The 23,004-nt window shown below is 49.3% G+C and overlaps 1 protein-coding gene across 1 annotated transcript in view; it reads right to left on the bottom strand.

The window, feature by feature from the left end:
- Window positions 1–23,004, bottom strand: part of LOC145355587 (inositol 1,4,5-trisphosphate-gated calcium channel ITPR2-like) — a 171,685-nt gene that overhangs the window by 30,512 nt on the left and 118,169 nt on the right. The window contains exons 22-27 of the mRNA XM_080207836.1: window positions 21,233–21,435; window positions 19,733–19,850; window positions 15,519–15,570; window positions 10,065–10,230; window positions 4,532–4,699; window positions 650–739 (exon numbers count right to left, since the gene is read on the bottom strand). Coding sequence (XP_080063962.1) covers window positions 650–739; window positions 4,532–4,699; window positions 10,065–10,230; window positions 15,519–15,570; window positions 19,733–19,850; window positions 21,233–21,435 — 797 coding nt within the window. The remainder of the gene's footprint in view (window positions 1–649; window positions 740–4,531; window positions 4,700–10,064; window positions 10,231–15,518; window positions 15,571–19,732; window positions 19,851–21,232; window positions 21,436–23,004) is intronic.

Here is a 23,004-nt window from a genome sequence, read left to right as displayed (position 1 = left end):
GCAATTCCCAGAATCCGGACAGATTATTGAAGAGCGGGGTGGAAGGGAGAGTTACAAGTCTGAAAGTTGGGCAGTTCTTGCTCTGTCAGAGAGAGCGGAGCCTCTGGAAAGGGGTTGCGGCTGGTGCTGTGGGTGGGCGTTGACTCCAGTTCATCTTCAAAAGCGAGCTGGGACGATTCTTCTCTGGGGCATCGTATGGGAGGCAAGTGCTTGAACAGTTAGGGGGAGCGGTATTGTCACCGGACTAGTAATCCGGAGACCGAGAGTGATGCTCTGGGGACCCCGGTTCAAATCCCACTGTAGCAGATGATGAATTCAGTAAAAATCTGGAATCAAAAGTCCATGAAACCATCGTCAAAAAGCCATCTAGTTCACGAATGTCCTTTCAGGCAGGCAATCTGCTGTTCTTAGCTGGATATGGGCCCTGGGTGGGTACGGACGTGAAGTTGGGAGTATCACCACCACGATTCTCTAAGCATTATCAGAGACACACTGGGGCCGGCTTGATGAACCAACTGTTGATCCCATTCCCAACATTTTCAGAGGGGGAGCGATGATAGAGAGGGCGGTGAACTTTCCGCGGACGGATCAAACCTACGCTGAAGCAGACCGGGACCCCTGACAAAGTGGGGCTCGAGCTTTAACGCACCTCTTTCACAATCCTGTAGTTGTTGCTGCTGTTACTGTCAATTTGCGGTTTCTTGTTGCCATCTTGCACAGGGCTCAAAATTCCCGGATCCTTCAGGAAAAGGATGGAAGAAATAAACAGTAAGGCAGGGAAAGGAAAACCTCACGGTCGACTCATTCACCAAGAAAAAAACCCACTCCTCCTCTGTTTCAAAGACCGGGTTAGCCGATTTGAGAGTTCAACTCAAGAGAGAGCTGGACCAAATGCACAGGAGGAGACACTAAAGGGTATGAGAGGATGTAGGGGACGATAATAACATCTGGTGGGGTAGGTAAGGGACTGGAGAGGTAGTAGAGCCCTTGGGGAGGCAGTAAGGACTCAGGGGGAAGGCAGTAAGAGCCTGAAGGGGAGGGGAGGGGGTGAATGGGACAAGGGCTAGGGGGGAAGGCACTAATGGGGACAGCATAGAAACCCCGCAGTGCAGAAGGAGGCCCATCGAGTCTGCACCAACCACAATCCCATCCAGGCCAGTAGTCAGGGGGCTGAGCCAAGGCCTCAGTCACTTTCTCAGAGGGGAGCTTGGTGAGCGGGAGGGGGTCGCTTACAAAATGGGGGGGGGGGGTGGGAAGGAGTCTGAGTACGATGGGCGTTTCAACACAGCAAATGCCTCGTAGCGACACCGTTAACGATCGCACACAGCGACCGTGAAGAAACAGAGGGTTATTTCCACAGCCGGATGGTGAGCGACTCGGAGGGGAGCTTGCGGGAGGTGCTGCCCCCACCTGCTGCCCTTGTCTTTCTAGATGGAAGAGATGGTGGGTTTGGAAGGTGCTGCCACTGTTTGCTGTGCAGACACATGGATTTGGGTCGGTGTCTGTGGGAGTTTCTCCCCGTGCTTGCGTGGGTTTTCTCCGGGTGCTCCGGTTTCCTCCCACACCCCAAAGATGTGCTCTTAGGCTGATCGGTGTTAACAAATTGTCCCTAAATTAGTTTCCCTCAATGTGGATGGCCATAAAACATTAGACAAGGGTCATGGGTGGAGAGGGGGGGTGACTGGTGGTGTTAAAATGGCGGCGCGGGCTCGTTGGGCCGAAGGGCCTGTTTCCCAGGCTGTTTTTGTTCTTTTTGTTTCTTTGAGCTTTGGTGAGTTGCTGAGTGCATCTTATAGACGCGATACACCGTGGACTGTACATCACTGGTAGACTGAAGGGGCAGAATCCTATTTTAAAATGTTATTTAAAAAAAAAATCTTCTCTTCATAAACATTTTTGATACACAGATTGAGAAATTGGGACTTTGATTAATATAACTGAAAATAAAAAATATTTTTAAAAGCAGTTTCTACGCACCATCTGTCAGCACCCAAAATTAAACGACTGAAAATGATTCAAAAATACATTTAATCATCATCGCATTACAGTAAACAGTTACCTGCTTTCATTTTTTAAAAATTTGAATTTAAAGGCTTGTAAAACATAATTAATTAATGGTCCCATTGGCCCAGTTGATCCATCTTAACTTTTGGGGCCTTCCTGTAGGCCAAAAAATGAGGCCAAATATCGTGAACTCCCCATTGGCGATCTATTCACTCTGGGGGTAAGGCCAGGGAAACAGATTGTTTCTAAAACTAATGCAAAATGTCAGCAAAATACAACAAGCTTAAAATCCCCTGATCCTTTTGGTGAAGTTGAGTAGAGCCATTGTTGACTGAAAAGTAGGATGTTGGAATTTGGCGTCTGGAAAATTATTCACAGCTAAGAGGAGAAAGCATTGCATGGTTCTGGTAAAAAAGTGACTTTTTTGTGCTTAGGAGATTAAAAGTGCAAGTGCCCAAAATCCAACATTTGTATCAAAAGGCCAAGCAGCAGTGTTACCAAGGCAACAGAATTAAAGGCTTTTGGATTTAGCCAATCAACTTGAATCAGGCAATGAGATACCAGCAACCTACTAGATTTAAATCTGATGGTTTTAGCAACCTGGGACCAATCCTATTGTGAGGGATATTGATATGCCATCACAGGTAATAAAAGCGAGGGGGCAGTGGGACAAGGAGGGAGAGACCAACTGGCCCCTGCCACAGCTGCATGGAGATAGCAAAGACACCAAAGAAGAAAGAAGCGCCAGCGACCTGGGTTCGATTCCCAGCTTGGGTCACTGTCTGTGCGGAGTCTGCACACATTCTCCCCATGTCTGCGTGGGTTTCCTTTTGCATGCTGGTTAGGTGCATTGACCTGAACGGGTGCTGGAACATGGAATGTAGGGGAATTTCACAGTAACGTCATTGCAGTGTTAATGTAATTCTTAACTGTGACAAATAAATAAATTTTATTTACTTTAGAATCAACAGAGAAGACCCAGAATGTTACAGAAGGCACAAAACCTGGTTGTAATTTAGAGAGTGACAAAATTTTTATTTTGAGAGGGCATGAGAGGGCATGGGATCCAAGGGCCTTTGGCCTTGTGGATCCAGAATTGGCTTGCCTGCAGAAGGCAGAGAGTGGTTGTGGATGGGGCTTTTTCTGAATGGAGGTCAGTCACCAGCGGAGTGCCTCAAGGATCTGTTCTGGGACCCTTGTTGTTTGTCATTTTCATAAATGACCTGGATGAGGAAGTGGAGGGATGGGTAAGTAAGTTCGCTGATGACACTAAGGTCGGTGGTGTTGTGGATGGTCTGGAAGGATGGAAAAAGTTGCAGCAGGACATAGATAGGATGCAGGACTGGGCGGAGAAGTGGCAGATGGACTTCAACGCAGATAAATGTGTAGTCGTCCATTTTGGCAGAACCAACGGGATGAACGAGTACACTATCAAGGGCAGAAGTCTGAGTAGTGTTGAAGAGCAGAAGGATCTAGGGGTCCGGGTCCACAGGACTCTTAAATCGGCCTCGCAGGTGGAGGATGTGGTCAAGAGGGCGTATGGTGTACTGGCCTTCATTAATCGAGGGATTGAGTTTAGGAGTCGGGAGGTAATGCTGCAACTTTATAAGACCCTTGTCAGGCCTCACTTGGAGTACTGTGCACAGTTCTGGTCGCCTCACTATAGGAAGGACGTAGAAGCTATTGAAAGGGTACAGAGGAGATTTACAAGGATGTTGCCTGGACTGGGAGGCATGCCTTATGAAGTTAGGTTGAGGGAGCTAGGACTCTTTTCCCTGGAGAGACGAAGGTTGAGAGGCGACCTGATAGAAGTTTACAAAATGTTGAGAGGAATAGATAAGGTGGACTCTCAGAGGCTATTTCCCCGGGTTGAAATGGTTGCTACGAGAGGACACAGATTTAAGGTGCGGGGAGGGAAGTTCAGAAGTGATGTTAGGGGTAAGTTTTTCACTCAGAGGGTGGTGAGTGAATGGAATCGGCTGCCGTCAGTGGTGGTGGAGGCGAACTCGCTGGGGTCTTTTAAAAGACTTCTGGATGAGTATATGGGGTTTAATGAGATTGAGGGTTATAGATAGATCTGTAGGTTGGTAGGTGTTGATGTGATCGGCGCAACTCGTGGGCCGAAGGGCCTGTTTGTGCTGTAGTGTTCTATGTTCTATGCTCTATTTTGTTAATAAATGGAAATTGTATTTATCTACACAGCATTCCATTCGAATTGTGTTTTATTCAGTTTATTAATAGTTTAGTTAACCTGTTCGTTGTTAGTTAGATAAAGTGTTACATGTTAATTTTGGAGAGAATTTAGAGAGAATGTCAGAGAGTTATTTTTATTGAACTACTAGAAGTTGCTGAAACGCAGATCACCCCACTTCACACTCACTTTGACAGATTACTGGGTGAGGTACTCCTCTGAGTGATTAGGTGTTAATTCTCAGAGGGGGGGGGTCAAACTTTGCTTTATAACAATACCAAATTTGGGCAAATTGAGCTGAGTAACTGGGTGGCAACGCCCGTCTCTTCAACAAACCTCAGTCTTCACATCATCTGTCCCTTCAGCCTGGGTTTCGTTGCTGCCGTAGTTCCCTTTTTTCTCCACCCACAGTTCCGATTTTTCTACGATTAATCGCAACATGTCGAGGTCAGCTTTAATTTGCTTGTAGTTGTCTACATCCTGAGAGGAAACCAGCAGCTGGACCTGAATAATATTTCAAAGAAAAAGGCCATCAATACTGCTTAAAGATCTCATTTCAATCAAAGATCTTTCCTATTTTATTCGAAAGAATTAAAAGGATCACACTTAATCATCTCCCTCTACAAACCCTTCCAATCCTTTGTTGCCATTGGGGCCTAATGTTTAGCCATGGCCTCTGACCTACCTTCACTCCTGTCCAGGCAATATCTCAAACTTAACGTCCTTATCCCCATTCAAATCCCTCCTTGGGGCTCCCCCCTTCCTCTCTCTAAGTCTCTACACACCGACCACTCTGGGGTCTCTGTGCTCCTCTAATTCTGGTCCCTCATTCTTGCTTTGCCCTCCAATCGGAGGCCATAGAAACTTGGAACAGTACAGGCCCTTCGGCCCTCAATGTCGTGCCGAGCTATGTCATAGAATCGTAGAACCCTACAGTGCAGAGAGGCCCTTCAGCCCATCGAGTCCACACCGACCACAATCCCACCCATCCCCATATCCCTCCATATTTATCCACTAATCCCTCTAACCTACACATCCCTGGACACTAAGGGGCAATTTCTTAGCACGGCCAATCAGCCTAACCCACACATCTTTGGACTGTGGGAGGAAACCGGAGTACCTGGAGGAAACCCACGCAGACACGGGGAGAATGTGCAAACTCCGCACAGACAGTGACCCGAGCCGGGAATCGAACCCAGGACCCTGGAGCTGTGAAGCAGCAGTGCTAACCACTGTGCTACCATGCCACCCCTGTCCAATCCCAAGATCAAGCTATCCCACTCCCTATCATTCTGGAGTACTCCATGTGCCTATCCAATAACCGCTTGAAAGTTCCTAAAGTGTCCGACTCCACTATCACAGCAGGCAGTGCACTCCACACACCAACCATTCTCTGAGTGAAGAATCTACCTCGGACATCCCTCCTATATCTCCCACCTTATAGTTATGCCCCCTGGTAACAGCTACATCCACCCGAGGAAACAGTCTCTGCACATCCACTCTCTCAATCCCCCTCATCATCTTATAAACCTCAAGTCGCCTCTCATCCTCCTCCGCTCTAAAGAGAAACCCCCAGTTCCCTCAACCTTTCCTCATAAGACCTACCCTCCAAACCAGGCAGTATCCTGGTAAATCTCCTCTCTCCATTGCTTCTACATCCTTCTTATAGTGAGGTAACCAAAACTGAACACAATATTCCAAATGTGGTCTCACCAACGTCTGGTATAGTTGCAAAATAACCCCACGGCTCTTAAACTCAAACGCTAAAAGGTGACTGGCCATGGTGCAAGTCACCTACGCCCCAAGCTCTGGCATTCACTCCCCAAAACGCTTTGCCTCCTTCACCCCCAGTGCCCTCCTGGCTACGCACTGCTCACCTCTTTAAGTCGTTGATTAACATCTATCTTCCTCAGGAGCACTTTTGCCTGCTTTATTACGCCAAGGGTGCAATGTAAGTGCAGGTTGTTGTTGTAGGAACAGGGAGCGAATGGGAACCATTGTCAGCGGGTAAGGTTTGTAAATTGGAGATGCCCCCTCTGCTCTTCCACAGCGACCCCCTTGCCTGACCACCAACGGGCACACAGTCACCACCGCCCCCCCCCCCCCTCCCAAGCAATACGGACCTTGGTTAACCAGCCCCTCCCTCCATTCATCAGCCTCCATCCAACTGAGCGCTGAGCCTCCAGTGTCCCTTCCACTGGGGGATTAGCAAGGTAACTACAGGGGGTCGCGGGGATAGGGCCCGAGTGAAAATGTTATCAGTGCAGACTCGATGGGCCGAATGGCCCCCTTCCCCACAGTTGGGATTCGATGAATGAATCTTGTCCCTTCCCAACATTATTATCTACCGTTTCCCAACGATCCATCTGTAGGGTTCTATGGTTTGGGTAGCACAGTGGGTTAGCACTGCTGCTTCACAGCTCCAGGGTCCTGGGTTCGATTCCCGGCTCGGGGTCACTGTCTGCGTGGAGTTTGCACATTCTCCTCGTGTCTGCGTGGGTTTCCTCTGGTTTCCTCCCACAGTCCAAAGATGTGTGGGTTAGGTGGATCGGATATGATGAACTGACCCTGGTGTCAGGGAGATGAGCAGGGTAAATATGTGGTGTGACAGGAATAGGGCCTGGATGAGAATGTGGTTGGCAAGGACTCGATGGGCTGAATGGCCTCCTTCTCCACTGTAGGGACTCTATGATTCTGCAAAATAAGATGCTGTCCCTGAGTAAGCAAAAAGACGCTTCCTTTTAATTCTCTTGGCGGATAACACAATCCGAAACATCTTTATATTTATTACAGTCCTGTGAACTGAAAGAAAATAACAAAAATAAGAGGAAGATAAAGGAAGGGAAACAGAAAGGAAAGAATTAGACTTTGCTGCAATGAAGATGTGGAAGGCAAATTATGCACAGCAAGCTCCCACATAATGGCTTAAATGACCAAAGATGGTCAGCGATGGTAGATGGAAAGAGATATTGGCCAGGTCACCGGGACAAGCTCCCCTTTTCATCGTCAGAACAATTCCGTGGAATTTTCCCCACCGCCAAGGATATTTTGGCCTTGGAGGGAGTGCAGAGGAGGTTTACTAGGCTGATGCCGGAGTTGAGGGGGTTGAGCTATGAGGAGAGGCTGAATAAACTGGGCTTGTACTCGTTAGAGTTTAGAAGAATGAGGGGAGATCTCATTGAGACATATAAGATGATGAATGGGCTGGATAGGATAGAGGTGGAGAGACTCTTCCCGCTCAGAAAAGATAGTAGGACTAGGGGGCACAGCCTCAAGATAAAGGGGGTGCGGTTTAGAACAGAGTTGAGGAGGAACTTCTTCACTCAAAGGGTGGTGAATTTCTGGAATTCTCTGTCCATTGAAGTGGTGGAGGCTACCTCGCTAAATATATTTAAGTCACGGGTTGATGGGTTTTAGAGTAGCGAAGAGTAGTGGGCGAGAAGAGGATTGGGAGAGGTTTAAATGTCAACAAAGATTGACAAAGAAGTTGATAAAGAAGGGTAGGAGAAACTATGAAGCTGGGCTAGCGCTTAATATAAAAAAGGATAGCAAGAGTTTTTATAAATATATAAAAAGGAAGAGGCTGGCTAGGGTGAACGTTGGTCCTTTAGAGGATGAGAAAGGTGACCTAGTGGTAGGGGATGGGGATATGGCTAAGGTATTGAATAACTTTTTTGTTTCTGTCTTCACGGAGGAGGACGTGAATAATTTGCCGGGTGTTAGCGATGGAAAGGTGGTAGGACTGGAGGGTCTTAATGACATTACTGTTACTAGAGAGGTGATGCTCGACAGACTGGAGGGGCTGATTGTGGACAAGTCCCCAGGACCGGATGGAATGCATCCAAGGGTTCTGAAAGAAATGGCGGAGGTGATAGTGGATGCCTTGGTGGTTATTTTCCAGACGTCGCTGGATTCCGGGGAAGTGCCGGAAGATTGGAAAACGGCTAATGTTATGCCGTTGTTTAAGAAGGGTGCCAGGCAAAAGGCAGGGAATTATAGGCCGGTTAGTTTAACGTCTGTGGTAGGCAAAATGTTAGAATCCGTCATCAAGGAGGAAATAGCGAGGCATCTTGAGGGGAATTGCTTGATAGAGCAGATGCAGCACGGTTTCATTAAAGGGAAGTCGTGTCTGACAAATTTACTGGAGTTCTATGAGGATGTGTCTAGGGCGGTGGATAGAGGAGAGCCGGTGGATGTGGTCTTTCTAGATTTTCAGAAGGCGTTTGACAAAGTACCTCATAAGAGGTTATTGCAGAAGGTCAGGGGACTTGGAGTTGGGGGTAGGGTGTTAGCGTGGATAGAGGATTGGTTGTCAAATAGGAGGCAGAGAGTGGGGGTCAACGGGTGCTATTCGGATTGGCGGATGGTGACTAGTGGAGTGCCCCAGGGGTCGGTGCTGGGGCCTCAGCTTTTTACCATTTATATAGATGATCTGGAGGAGGGAACCGAGTGTAGGGTGTCGAAATTTGCGGATGACACCAAGATTGGGGGAACGGCAAATTGTGCGGAGGGTGTGGAGAGTCTGCAGAAGGATCTAGATAGGCTGGGCGAATGGGCCAGGAACTGGCAAATGGAATTTAATGTTGGCAAGTGTGAGGTGGTCCACTTTGGAAGGAAGAATGGTAGGAAGGATTATTACTTACGTGGAGAAAAACTGCAGCAGGCGACGGTGCAGAGGGACCTCGGGGTCCTTGTGCATGAGTCGCAAAAACCCAGCTTGCAGGTGCAGCAGGTGGTCAGGAAGGCAAATGGGATGCTGGCCTTCATAGCGAGGGGGATTGAATATAGAAGTAGGGAGGTCTTGCTGCGGCTGTATAGGGCATTGGTGAGGCCGCAGCTGGAGTACTGTGTGCAGTTTTGGTCGCCGCACTTACGCAAGGACATTTTGGCCTTGGAGGGAATGCAGAGGAGGTTTACTAGGCTGATACCGGAGTTGAGGGGGTTGAGCTATGAGGAGAGGCTGAATAAACTAGGCTTGTACTCGTTGGAGTTTAGAAGAATGAGGGGAGATCTCATTGAGACGTATAAGATGATGAATGGGATGGCTAGGATAGAGGTGGAGAGGCTCTTCCCGCTCAGAAAGGACAGTAGGACTAGGGGGCACAGCCTCAAGATAAAGGGGGGGCGGTTTAGAACGGAGTTGAGGAGGAACTTCTTCACTCAAAGGGTGGTGAATCTCTGGAATTCTCTGCCCGTTGAAGTGGTGGAGGCTGCCTCGCTAAATATTTTTAAGACGCGGGTTGATGGGTTTTTGATAAGAGAGGGGATTAAGGGTTATGGGGAGAGGGCGGGAAAGTGGAACTGAGCCACGACAGATCAGCCATGATCTTATTGAATGGCGGGGCAGGCTCGAAGGGCTAGATGGCCTACTCCTGCTCCTATTTCTTATGTTCTAAAGGCCCTTTGGCCCATCCAGTCTGTACTGTCAGTAACTCCCACTAAAGGCACACTAATCCCATTCTCCAGCATTGGTCCTGGACCGTGGAATGTCACGAAGTTTCAAGCGCTGGTCCAAATCCTTTCCTTACGGCAACAGTTTAACGTCTAAACCAAGAACCGACCCTCTGGGAGTGCGGCACTCCATCAGTGCCAGAGGAAGTGAGAGTTAAAACATTATCGCGCAAAAGGATTGCAAGATTTGTACACAGAGGGTTTATTTTTGGAATGAAATTAGTTGTGGAGGTCAGGATTTGACTTCCAACCTTGGATAATTGCCCCAGAATCCCAGACGAATTCATTGAGAAGAGACAGGGAGAGCTGAATGGTCCACTTCCTGCTTATGTGAGCCAAAGGGAGAGAAAGAGAATGGGGTGGGAGTGAAAATTAAAGGAGAGAGCGAGATGCCAGGGACCCGACAAGGGCCGGTTACCTGTTTAAAGGCCTGCAGAAGCTCTGCTCTTTGGCTGAAGTGTTTGAAGAGTAACTGCAGAGCTCCAGACACCAGCGGGGGGTAGTCATGTTTAATCAGGTGTATGAGAACTCGGAGGAACGTCCTTCCTCCATCATTGTCCAGCTCCACTGGGTTTCTTTCTTGGCTGTGGGAGAGAATGAAATGGTTTGCACATCACGTGAAGCTATTCAACCCATTGTGTCTGCACGCCAAACAAGCAGTATGACTCAGTGCCGTTTCCCTGCACATTGTAACCATCTAACGCTCTCCTGAATGCCTCCATCACACTTCCAGGCAGTGCATCCCAGACCCAAACCACTCGTTGAGTGAAAATGGTTTCCATAGAAACCCTACAGTGCAGAAAGAGGCCCTTCGGCCCATCGAGTCTGCACCGAACACAATCCCACCCAGGCCCTACCCCCCATATCCCTACATATTATACCCACTAATCCCTCTAACCTACACATCCCTGGACACTAAGGGGCAATTTCTTAGCACGGCCAATCAACCTAACCCGCACATCTTTGGACCCGGAGGAAACCCACGCAGACACGAGGAGAATGTGCAAACTCCACACAGACAGTGACATAAGAAATAGGAGCAGGAGTAGGCCATCTGGCCCTTCGAGCCTGCCCCGCCATTCAATAAGATCATGGCTGATCTGTCGTGGCTCAGTTCCACTTTCCCGCCCTCTCCCCATAACCCTTAATCACCTCTCTTATCAAAAACCCATCAACCCGCTTCTTAAAAATATTTAGCGAGGCAGCCTCCACCACTTCAACGGGCAGAGAATTCCAGAGATTCACCACCCTTTGAGTGAAGAAGTTCCTCCTCAACTCCGTTCTAAACCGCCCCCCCTTTATCTTGAGGCTGTGCCCCCTAGTCCTACTGTCCTTTCTGAGCGGGAAGAGTCTCTCCACCTCTATCCTATCCATCCCATTCATCATCTTATACGTCTCAATGAGATCTCCCCTCATTCTTCTAAACTCTAACGAGTACAAGCCTAGTTTATTCAGCCTCTCCTCATAGCTCAACCCCCTCAACTCCGGTATCAGCCTAGTAAACCTCCTCTGCACTCCCTCCAAGGCCAAAATATCTTTGCGCAGGTGCGGCACCCAAAACTGCACACAGTACTCCAGCTGCGGCCTCACCAATGCCCTATACAGCTGCAGCAAGACCTCCCTACTTTTATATTCAATCCCCCTCGCTATGAAGGCCAGCATCCCATTCGCCTTCCTGACCACCTGCTGCACCTGCAGGCTGGGTTTTTGCGACTCATGCACAAGGACCCCGAGGTCCCTCTGCACCGTCGCCTGCTGCAGTTTTTCGCCACGTAAGTAATAGTCCTTCCTACCATTCTTCCTACCAAAGTGGACCACCTCACACTTGCCAACATTAAATTCCATTTGCCATTTCCTGGCCCATTCGCCCAGCCTATCTAGATCCTTCTGCAGACTCTCCACACCCTCCGCACAATTTGCCTTTCCCCCAATCTTGGTGTCATCAGCAAATTTCGACACCCTGCACTCGGTTCCCTCCTCCAGATCATCTATATAAATGGTAAATAGCTGAGGCCCCAGCACCTACCCCTGGGGCACCCCACTAGTCACCATCCGCCAATCCGAATAGCACCCATTGACCCCCACTCTCTGCCTCCTATTTGACAACCAATCCTCTATCCACGCTAACACCCTACCCCCAACTCCAAGTCCCCTGACCTTCTGCAGTAACCTCTTGTGAGGCACTTTGTCAAACGCCTTCTGAAAATCCAGAAAGACCACATCCACCGGCTCTCCTCTATCCACCGCCCTAGACACATCCTCATAGAACTCCAGTAAATTTGTCAGACACGACTTCCCTTTAATGAAACCGTGTTGCGTCTGCTCTATCAAGCAATTCCCTTCAAGATGCCTCGCAATTTCCTCCTTAATGACTGATTCTAACATTTTACCTACCACAGACGTTAAACTAACCGGCCTATAATTCCCCGCCTTTTGCCTGGCACCCTTCTTAAACAACGGCGTAACATTAGCCGTTTTCCAATCTTCCGGCACTTCCCCGGAATCCAGCGACGTCTGGAAAATAACCACCAAGGCATCCACTATCACCTCCGCCATTTCTTTCAGAACCCTCGGATGCATTCCATCCGGTCCTGGGGACTTGTCCACAATCAGCCCCTCCAGTCTGTCGAGCACCGCCTCTCTAGTAACAGTAATGTCATTAAGACCCTCCAGTCCTACCACCTTTCCATCGCTAACACCCGGCAAATTATTCACGTCCTCCTCCGTGAAGACAGAAACAAAAAAGTTATTCAATACCTTAGCCATATCCCCATCCCCTACCACTAGGTCCCCTTTCTCATCCTCTAAGGGACCAACGTTCACCCTAGCCAGCCTCTTCCTTTTTATATATTTATAAAAACTCTTGCTATCCTTTTTTATATTAAGCGCTAGCCCAGCTTCATAGCTTCTCCTACCCTTCTTTATCAACTTCTTTGTCAATCTTTGTTGACATTTAAACCTTTCCCAATCCTCTTCTCGCCCACTGCTCTTAGCTACTCTAAATTCCTCCGCTTTTAATTTAACACTTTCCTTCACCTCCTTCGTTATCCACGGCTTATTACCTCTCCTCCTACTGTCCTTTTTAACCATCGGAATAAATTTCTGCTGAGCACCAAGAAAGATCTCCTTAAAGATCCTCCACTGCTCCTCAGCAGACCTACCTTCCAACGCGCTCCCCCAGTCCACATTCGCCAATTCTTCTCTCATCCTACCATACTCCCCTCTATTCAAACAAAGGACACGTGTCCGGGAACCCACTTTCTCCTCCTCCATCTGCAACAGAAACTCCACCATACAATGATCACTCTCTCCAAGAGGATCCTTCACCGCAAGGTCCCTAATTCTACCCACCTCATTACATAACACCAGATCCAAGATAGCTCGCTCCCTCGTCGGCTCCAACACACACTGTTCAAGGAAACTATCCCGGCAGCATTCCAAGAACTCCTCCTCGAGCCCACCTCGTCCAACATGGGTCGACCAATCAATCTGCAGATTGAAATCCCCCATAACTACTGCCGTCCCATTCCTGCACGCCGCACTTATTTGCGTGTTAACAGCCTGCCCCACCTCCAGATCATTATTCGGGGGCCTATAGACGACACCCACCAGCGTCTTCCTCCCTTTGCTGTTCCTAATCTCCACCCACAACGATTCCACGTTCTGCTCTTTGGCTCCGATATCATCCCTTGCTACCACCTTGATGCTATCCTTAATCATCAGAGCTACGCCCCCCCCTCTTTCCTCCTGCCTATCCTTCCTAAACACTTGATAGCCCTGTACATTCATCTCCCAGTCCCTGTCACCTTGCAGCCACATCTCTGTAATGGCCACCAGATCGTATCCATTTGTGTCGATCTGCGCCACCAGCTCATCCACTTTATTCCGAATGCTTCGTGCATTCAGATAAAGCGCTTTCATCCCAGCCTTCTTCTGGACCCTATTTGCCGTAACGCCACCACTTGGGACATCCTCAGCCTCTTCCCTTACCTGTACCCTATCCTTAACTGTAGACCTCCTAACATCACCTACCCTCGCACCCTCCCCCCCCCAATTAGTTTAAAGCCCTGTCTACAGTCCTCTTTACTCGATTCGCCAGCACTCTGGTCCCAGCACGATTCAGACCAACCCCATCCCGCCCGAACAAGTCCCACCTACCCCAATACTGGTGCCAATGCCCCATAAATTCGATCCCATTCCTCCCACACCAATCCCTGAGCCACCCATTCACTTCCTTTATCCTGTCAACCCTACGCCCGTCTGCACTCGGTTCAGGCAGTAGCCCAGAGAAGACCACCTTGTCGGTTCTACTTTTTAATTCCATTCCCAGCTTCTCATACTCCCTCCCCAGATCCTCAGTCCGCACTTTGCCTACGTCGCTGGCACCCACATGTACCACAACGACCGGATTCTCACCCTCCCACTCCAGATTCCTCTGCAGCCCAGCTGCGACATCCTGTACCCGAGCACCAGGCAGACAACACACCCTTCTGTGCACTTTGTCATTGTGAGAAAGGACAGTGTCAATACCCTTCACCCCACTATCCCCAATCACTACTATGTTCCTTTTCCCCTTCTCTTTGCCTATGTCCTGCTGCATCACTGTACTGTGTGCAGTTCACCAACCTCACCTGCCTCGTCCTCTTCCAGAGTGAAAGCAAGAACCTCAAACCTGTTATGCAGATTAAGAGGCTGAGGCCTCCGCTCCTCACCCCCCTTCCTCCTCCCAGCAGCCCCCTTTTGTTCCTGACCCTTAGATTTAGACAGTCTAGGGGGGGGTGGATGTCACTTGCACCCCATTGACAATGGCACCCTCTCTCCCCCTGATGAGCCTCAGTGTCTGTAGCTCAGAGGCCAGCTCATCCACCTTGAGCTGGAGCTCCTCCAGCAACCTGCACTTACTGCAGACATGGCCACTGGGAAGGACCCTGGGGTCCACCAGTTCCCACATCATACAGGAACCGCACCCGAGCCGGGAATCGAACCCAGGACCCTGGAGCTGTGAAGCAGCAGTGCTAACCCACTGTGCTACCGTGCCGTTTCTCTCGCATCCCATTTGCTTCTTTTGCGAATCACTTTAAATCTGTGCCCTCTCATTCTCGATCCTTTATTAAGCGGGAACAGTTTCTCCCGATCTACTCTGTCCGGTCCCCCCCCTCACAATTTTGCCCACCTCTGTCAAATCTCCTCTTAACCGCCATCTCTCCAAGGAGAAGAGTCCCAACCTCTCCAATCTATCCGCGTTAGTGAAGTTTCTCATCCGGGAACCATTCACGGGCGCCCAGAACTGTACACAATACTCCAGCTGAGGTCTAACTAACGTTAAGGCAAAATTCTGCGGAATCTGAAGCAGAAACAGGAAGTGCTGGAAAAGCTCAGCAGGTCTGACGGCATCTGTGGAGAGAGAAACAGAGTTAACATTTTAAGCCTGAATGACCCACGCTCTCATCTCTGACAAGGGGTTATCCAGACTCGAAACATCGACTCTATTCTCTCCCCACAGATGCTGTCAGACCTGCTGAGATTTTCCAGCATTTTCTGTTCAGGTTGAGGTCTGACTAGTGTCATGTATAAGTTCAGCGTAACCTTCCTCTTCTTGTACTCTACGCTCCTTTTAATAAAGCCCAGAATATTATATCCTTTGTTAACTACTTTCTCCATCTGTCCCGCCACCTTTAATGATCTAGGAACCCAGCTCTCTCTGCTAAGAATTTTATCCCTCACATGATATTGTCTCCTGTATAAACTTGGTGATATGGGTGTCAGCTTCGAGAGATGCAAAATGAAATGTCGATTATTTTACAATATCAGAGCCAAAACTCACCTCAACCATTTCTTTTTGAACTATAAAATGTTGGAAAGTAATTCTTACCTTCCTGCAAACATAGTCTCTGCCTGTTCTCCAATGGCTTCAAGATCTGGGGCTGGACAAAACAAAAGATGCAAACATATTATCAGCGTGGAGATAAAATTTAATTGATCAAGTTCCACCTCCTGTTCACAGAATCCCTACAGTGCAGAAGGGCATTCAGCCCATTGAGTCTGCAGAGACCACAATCCCACCCATCTGCCAAAACCCCACATATTTACCTTGCTGACCCCCCCGACACTAAGGGGCGGTTTAGAACAAAGAACAACACAGCAGGGGAAACAGGCCCAACAAGCCCACGCTGCCCATTTTAACATTGAGTGCCCTCCTCTACCTTTGTCTACGTCTATTGGGGAAGATTGAGGGAAGACTAATTTAGAGACAATTTGTTACACCAATCAGCCTAAGAGCACATCTTTGGGGTGTGGGAGGAAACCAGGGCACCCGGAGAAAACCCACGCAAGCACGGGGAGAATGTGCGAACTCCCACAGACACTGACCCAAATCCATGTATCTGCACAGCAAACAGCGATAGTCACTGAGCTGTCGTGTTGCCCGTCAGTTGGTCCAGTTTAAGCGTACAGTAACGCCGTGAAGCACTAGGCAACTCTCGAAACAACATCCAAGAGCAGCCCTTGCACGACCCACCGCGTGTGTGCCCCTTGTTGGACAACAAGGTGGACCGAAACACCCGAGAAGTAAAAGAAAAGACATCAATAAACATGCAAAACTTAGACATTTACAGAATGCCCAGAAGCTCAGAAATAAAGCAAGTGAGCCATGAAACACGATGGAAGGTCCGTAGGAATCAATATTTCCCCAGGGGCGTCCCAAGGCTCTTTCAGCGTGGCCAAACAACCTAATCTGCACATCTTTTGGACTGTGGGAGGAAACCCATGCAGACATGGGGAGAATGTGCAAACTCCGCACAGACCCAAGGCCGGAATTGAACCCGGGTCCCTGGCGCTGTCAGGTAGCCCCTCCTTAGTGAGTCATAATAATAAGCAGCAGGTTATTATTTGTACGACTTGGGGTCGTACAGCATCAGCGGACTGGCTCAGGTTCCTTGTCAGTGAGGATCAGCAGAGATGTATAAACATTTACACCAATAGTACTAAAGTGCCCCCAGTCTGTTCAGTGCTAAACACCAGTGATCGGTTACTGATTTCTCTATCCAGACTCAAACTCTCTTAGGCTTTTAGACTAAAAACTTGGGAGTTTAATCGCACCATTTAAAAGGACTCCCATTAAAATATACCGTGTGGACACACATTCACATGTACACTCACTCACGTGCACCTATATCACAATCGCTACTGCGGCAGAACAAAGCCAAATTGTTTAAAAATTCTTCACTCACACGCTGATGGCTCTACTGTATTTATATTTTTTGTTATTTTACATAAGAAATAGGAGCAGGAGTAGGCCATCTAGCCCTTCGAGCCTGCCCCGCCATTCAATAAGATCGTGGCTGATCTGTCGTGGATCAGTTCCACTTTCCCGCTTTCTCCCCTTAATTCCCCTGTCTATCAGAAATCTATCTACCCGTGACTTAAATATATTCAGCGAGGTAGCCTCCACCACTTCAACGGGCAGAGAATTCCAGAGATTCACCACCCTTTTGAGTGATTTTAAAAATAGTAACCCCCGCAAACTCACATTGCAGAGTTTAAATTTCAACATAGTCTCATGCTCACAGTTTTCGTCTCAAAATAGCCAACAAGACAGCTCAGAATGGATCATTTTCTGCTAAATCCCAGGTGAAAAGTCTGTAAGCCAAGCGCTGTTTCAGGATATAATGAATCACAGAGAACCGCAACTGCCTACTCTCCACCTCTGTTATACTGTGGTGAATGTTTCTTCACTGGCTCGGGGTCAAAATATTGGATCACCCTCCCTAACAGCGCTGTGGGTGTGCCTACACTGCACGGACCACTGTGGTTCAAGATGGCCGCTCACCATCGCCTTCTCGAGGGCAACTGGGTACGACCTGCCTGGTATGGAAGGACTGGGTTATGAGGAAAGATTGAGCAAACTGGGGCTGTTTTCCCTTGAAAGACGGTGACTGAGGGGGGATTGAATAGAGGTATATAAGGTTATAGATAGGAAATAGCTTGCCACTGTTTAGTCTATGTTAGAGACACACAGTACGAGGGGCCACGGGCTTAGGGTGTGGGGGGAGAGGTATAACACGGATATTAGAGGGAGGTTTTTCACACAGAGGGTAGTGGGGGTATGGAATGCTCTGCGAAGTAAGGTGGTGGAGGCAAACATGCTGGAGTTGTTTAAGAGTTACTTAGACAGGCACATGAGTGGGTTGGAAATGGGAGGATATAGGAGATTGTTTTAAATAAGGTTCATTAGCATTGGGACGTCCCTGGTAATGTATAAGGATGTGGAATGATAATAATGTTTTTCTCTTTTAATTCACAGGTTTTAAGTCGGTCCACCTTGTGTCCAACGAGGGGCATACACGCGATGGGTCGTACTGGGGCTGCTCTTGGTTGTTCGAGATTGGCCTAGTGCTTCATGTTGTTAGTGTGTGCCTAAACTGGACCAGATACTGGGCAAGACGACAGCTCAGTGACTATCACTGATTGCTGTGCAGACACATGGATTTGGGCCGGTGTCTGTGGGAGTTTGCACATTCTCCCCGTGCTTGCGTGGGTATTCTCCGGGTGCTCCGGTTTCCTCCCACACCCCAAAGATGTGCTCTTAGGCTGATTGGAGGTAATAAATTGTCCCTAAATCAGTTTCACTCAATGTGGAATGCCATAAGCATAGATAAGGGTCATGGGTGGAGGGGGGACGGTAATGTTAAAATGGCGGCGCGGGCTCGTTGGGCCGAAGGGCCTGTTTCCCGTGCTGATTTGTTCTTGGTTCTTGTCCTTTGACCCAGCCAGCGACCCCCACATTGCACTTTTAAGAGTGTGAAGAGGCGATGATAGGTGGGGAAAGAGAGGAAGGGAGAGGGGGAAGGGCAGAGAGAAGTCAGCGAGGAAGGTGGAGAATCCCTTCTTGGCCTTTTGGCTAAAACCAAGAGTCAGATCAAGACAAGATGGGGTAATAACGCCTTATCTTGTCAGCTCGGATCGTGTTTGTCTCTCTCGTGGGGACCGTGAATTGGATTCAATCGGAATTTTAGTTGATTTTGGGGGCGAGCGAGGGGGTGGATTCAGGACTTGCTCCAACTCTGCACACAGACTGACTTTGTGAGCTTCAGAACGGAGTTAAAAAAAGAAGAGACAAAGGCACAATGAGAGGACGAAAGGAGAGAGAGGAGAAAAAAGTGGAACTGAGATGAGAGCGGAGGAGAGGGGGGGAAGATTCAGCAGAGAGGATAAAGAAAAGGGCTATTGTCGCTTCGTCCAAGTCAGCTGAGGTGTGTTAACAAAGAACAACACAGCACAGGAAAGAGGTCCTTTGGCCCTACAAGCCCGCACTGCCCATTTTAACACTCAGTGAGTGCCTCATTCCAATCCTCCTCCTACCTACAACGGTGTTGGCGATGGAAGCTTTGGAATAGACGATCCACTCTGACAGAGGTTCGTGACCCCGAGAGCCCGGACTCCAGAGAAGCAGAGATTTCATTCCATCATTCAAAAGCAGCACATACCAAAAACCAGCACTGTTCACCAAGTGTACTTCACATTATATACACCGCTCCTTTGGCAGTATATTGTTACTTGCAGGATTCTGAGCTGGGTTATAAATAACCTAGGACCACAGTGGGTTAGCACTGCTGCCTCACAGCGCCAGGGACCCGGGTTCGATTCCCGGCTCGGGTCACTGTCTGCGTGGAGTTTGCACATTCTCCCCGTGTCTGCGTGGGTTTCCTCCGGGTGCTCCGGTTTCCTCCCACAGTCTGAATGACGTGCGGGTTAGGTCATGCTGAATTCTCCTCTCTCAGGTGTACCCCGAACAGGCGCCAGAGTGCGACAACCAGGGGATTTTCACAGTGGCTTCATTGCAGTGTTAACGTAAGCCTACTTGTGACCCTAATAAATAAACGTTAAAACACTAAAGTAGCAGCCCCCAAAATGCATCCTCGCTGTTTTGGAGAAACTAAAGGATTCACACTTCCCGATGGCGAAGGAGAAGGTAAAATATCTCGTGATTTGTTGAGTATCCCCCCCCCCGCCGATACTGCTCGAGGCCAAAGGTCGGGGCTGTGAACCCAGCGAACACGGCTGAGCACACAGCGAGTGGACACTCACCTGCTACGTCCACCGATAAGCCTGCCGAGGAATCCACAGAGTTGTTCTCGCCAAATTCCTTCTTGTAGATTGACAGCATATAGGAAATGCGATAGTCCAACCTGACGCTGAGGATGAACTGCAAAATAAAAACCAGTTTCACAATTCCAGGCAGAAATAGCAACACAAGAGAGACGTCGGTGGTGGGGGGGGGAGCTTTAAACAGGTCTGGGTGCATTTTAAAATAGTCACAGCTAAAAGCCAACAAAACCACCTCCTTTTTCCCCCAAAGCGCTTGCTGGGGTAGACACAGAGAAGTTCCCATTCGAGAGGGAAACTAAATCAAAGGGCTCATATGGGCAGCACGGTGACACAGTATAAGGTAATGAAGGGGATGGATAGGGTAGAGGTAGAGAGATTCTTCCCGCTCAGAAAGGACAGCAGGACTAGAGGGCACAGCCTCAAGATAAGGGGGGGCGGTTTAGATCGGAGTTGAGGAGGAACTTCTTCACTCAAAGGGTGGTGAATCTCTGGAATTCTCTGCCCGTTGAAGTGGTGGAGGCTACCTCGCTGAATATATTTAAGTCACAGGTAGATAGGTTTCTGATAGACAGGGGAATTAAGGGTTATGGGGAGAAAGCGGGAAAGTGGAACTGATCCACTTCAGATCAGCCATGATCTTATTGAATGGCGGGGCAGGCTCGAAGGGCTGGATGGCCGACTCCTGCTCCTATTTCTTATGTTCTTACAGCGGTTAGCCTCACAGCGTCAGGGACCTGGGTTCAATTCCGTCCTCGGGCAACTCTCTCTGCAAAGTCCGTACGTCCCTGCCTCTGCTCTGGTTTCCTCCCACAGTCTGAAAGATGTGTAGGTTAGAATCACAGAACCCTACAGTGCAGAAAGAGGCCATTCGGCCCATCGAGTCTGCACCGAATGCTATCCCACCCAGGCCCTACCCCCATATCCCTACATATTATACCCACTAATCCCTCTAACCTACACATCCCTGGACACTAAGGGGCAATTTCTTAGCACGGCCAATCAACCTAACCCGCACATCTTTGGACTGCGGGAGGAAACCGGAGCACCCGGAGGAAACCCACGCAGACACGAGGAGAATGTGCAAACTCCACACAGACAGTGATCCGAGCCGGGAACCGAACCCAGGACCCTGGAGCTGTGAAGCAGCAGTGCTAACCACCGTGCCGCCCGAGCTGACAGTCACTGAGCTGTCGTGTTGCCCGTCAGACGGTCCAGTTTAAGCGTACACTAACGACGTGAAGCACTAGGCAACTCTCGAAGCAACATCCAAGAGCAGCCCTCGCACGACCCACCGCGTGTATGCCCCTCGTTGGCCAACAAGGTGGACCGAATCTCCTGTGGATGTAAAATTGAATTTCTTCTCCAATTCGACTCTCTCCTGCCCACTCGGTACAGGGCTCCGATGGCAGGATGTCATTCCCCTGGGAGTACACGTCAACCCACATTCCGACAGTGGGCTGACTACCCGTCGCAGCGTACCTGCAGGATCTCGATTATTTTCAGCTTGGTGTCCATGACAGTCACGTCCTCGTTCTCCGAGGCGTGCGCCTGTTTCCCGGGCAACGCGCCCAATGGGGTGTCCGGACTCTCCAGCAGAACCCCCGGCAGCAGCGACCCGCGACTCAGAACCATCTGCGTCATCATCTCGCCCACTCCGTGGATGGTCCGTATCACATTGTTCCCTGGGGGAAAAAAAAATGACGGAAAGGGATGAGATGGGGGTGGGGGCGGCACCGCTGCCTCACAGCGCCAGGGGGGGCCTGGGTTCGATTCCCGGCTTTGGTCACTGTCCGGGTGGGTTTGCTCCGACGGTCGGAGAGACACGCTGGTTAGGGGTGCATTGGCCGTGCTAAATTCTCCCTCAGCGTACCAACTAGGGGGATTTTCACAGTAACTTCATTGCAATGATAAATTGGCTTACTTGTGTCGCTAGTAAAGTAATTTTTAAACTGAGAGGGGGTGGAATGGGGGGGTGCTTTGCTGGAATGGACGGAGAGCTCACACAGTTTTGTCTTTTCTCATGCCCCTCACGGGACCCCAAGGGGCATTTTCAGTGTGGCAATGCTGAACAGAGAGTACGCACCAGCACCATGGTGTCCTGTGCATGGGGGAGGGAGGGAGGTGGGATAATTGCGGGAGCGGGGCAGGATTTTCCAGCCCTTATACTGGGGATTGACTGAGCAAAGCAAGAACCACAGGGAAGAGAAGAAAAATTCTGCCTTCGAACATAGAACACTACAGCACAAACAGCCCACAAGTTCCGCCGATCATATCCCTACCTACCAGGCCTATCTATAACCCTCAATCACATTAAATCCCATGTACTCATCCAGAAGTCTCTTAAAAGACCCAACGAGTTCGCCTCCACCACCACCGACGGCAGCCGATTCCACTCACTCACCACCCTCTGAGTGAAAAACTTACCCCTGACATCTCCTCTGTACCTGCTCCCCAGCACCTTAAACCTGTGTCCTCTCGTAGTGACTGTTTCAGCCTCCGAGAATCCACCCGATCTATACCTCTCAACATCTTATAAACCTCTATCAGGTCGCCTCTCAACCTTCGTCTCTCTGGGGAGAAAAGACCGAGCTCCCTCGAAAGGCATGCCTCCCAATCCAGGCAACATCCTTGTAAATCTCCTCTGCACCCTCTCAATAGCTTCCACATCCTTCCTGTAGTGAGGCGACCAGAACTGCGCACAGTACTCCAAGTGGGGTCTGACAAGGGTCTTATAAAGCTGCAACATTATCTCCCGACTCCTAAACTCAATCCCTCGATTAATGAAGGCCAGTACACCATACGCCTTCTTGACCACATCCTCCACCTGCAAGGCCAATTTAATAGTCCTATGGACCCGGACCCCAAGATCCTTCTGCTCTTCAATACTGCTAAGAGTCTTACCCTTGATATTATACTCCTGCATCACATTGGACCTGCATCGCACCTCTCACAACCTTAGGACATTTCTGAATGCTCCCCAGTCAGTGAAGTAAAAAGAATTGTCGCTGGTGTGACGGCAGCAAGTGTGTGCACAGTAAGCTCCCACATGGAGCAGTGCAATCATGGCGAACGAGCTGATTTTTGTGATTTGGACTGAGGGATAATTATTGGCTGGGGCACTGAGGACAGAACCCCTGTTCTTCCCCATAATCACAGTAAGAAATCTCACATCACCAGGTTAAAGTCCAACAAGTTTATTTGGTAGTAAACCCACAAGCTTTCGGAACGCTGTTCCTTCATCAGGTGAGTGG

Source organism: Carcharhinus amblyrhynchos, chromosome 19, assembly GCF_965287045.1.
Source record: "Carcharhinus amblyrhynchos chromosome 19, sCarAmb.v2.hapA, whole genome shotgun sequence".
In the NCBI taxonomy this organism is placed as follows: Eukaryota; Metazoa; Chordata; class Chondrichthyes; order Carcharhiniformes; family Carcharhinidae; genus Carcharhinus; species Carcharhinus amblyrhynchos.
This window is presented reverse-complemented; position numbering and strand designations above follow the sequence as displayed.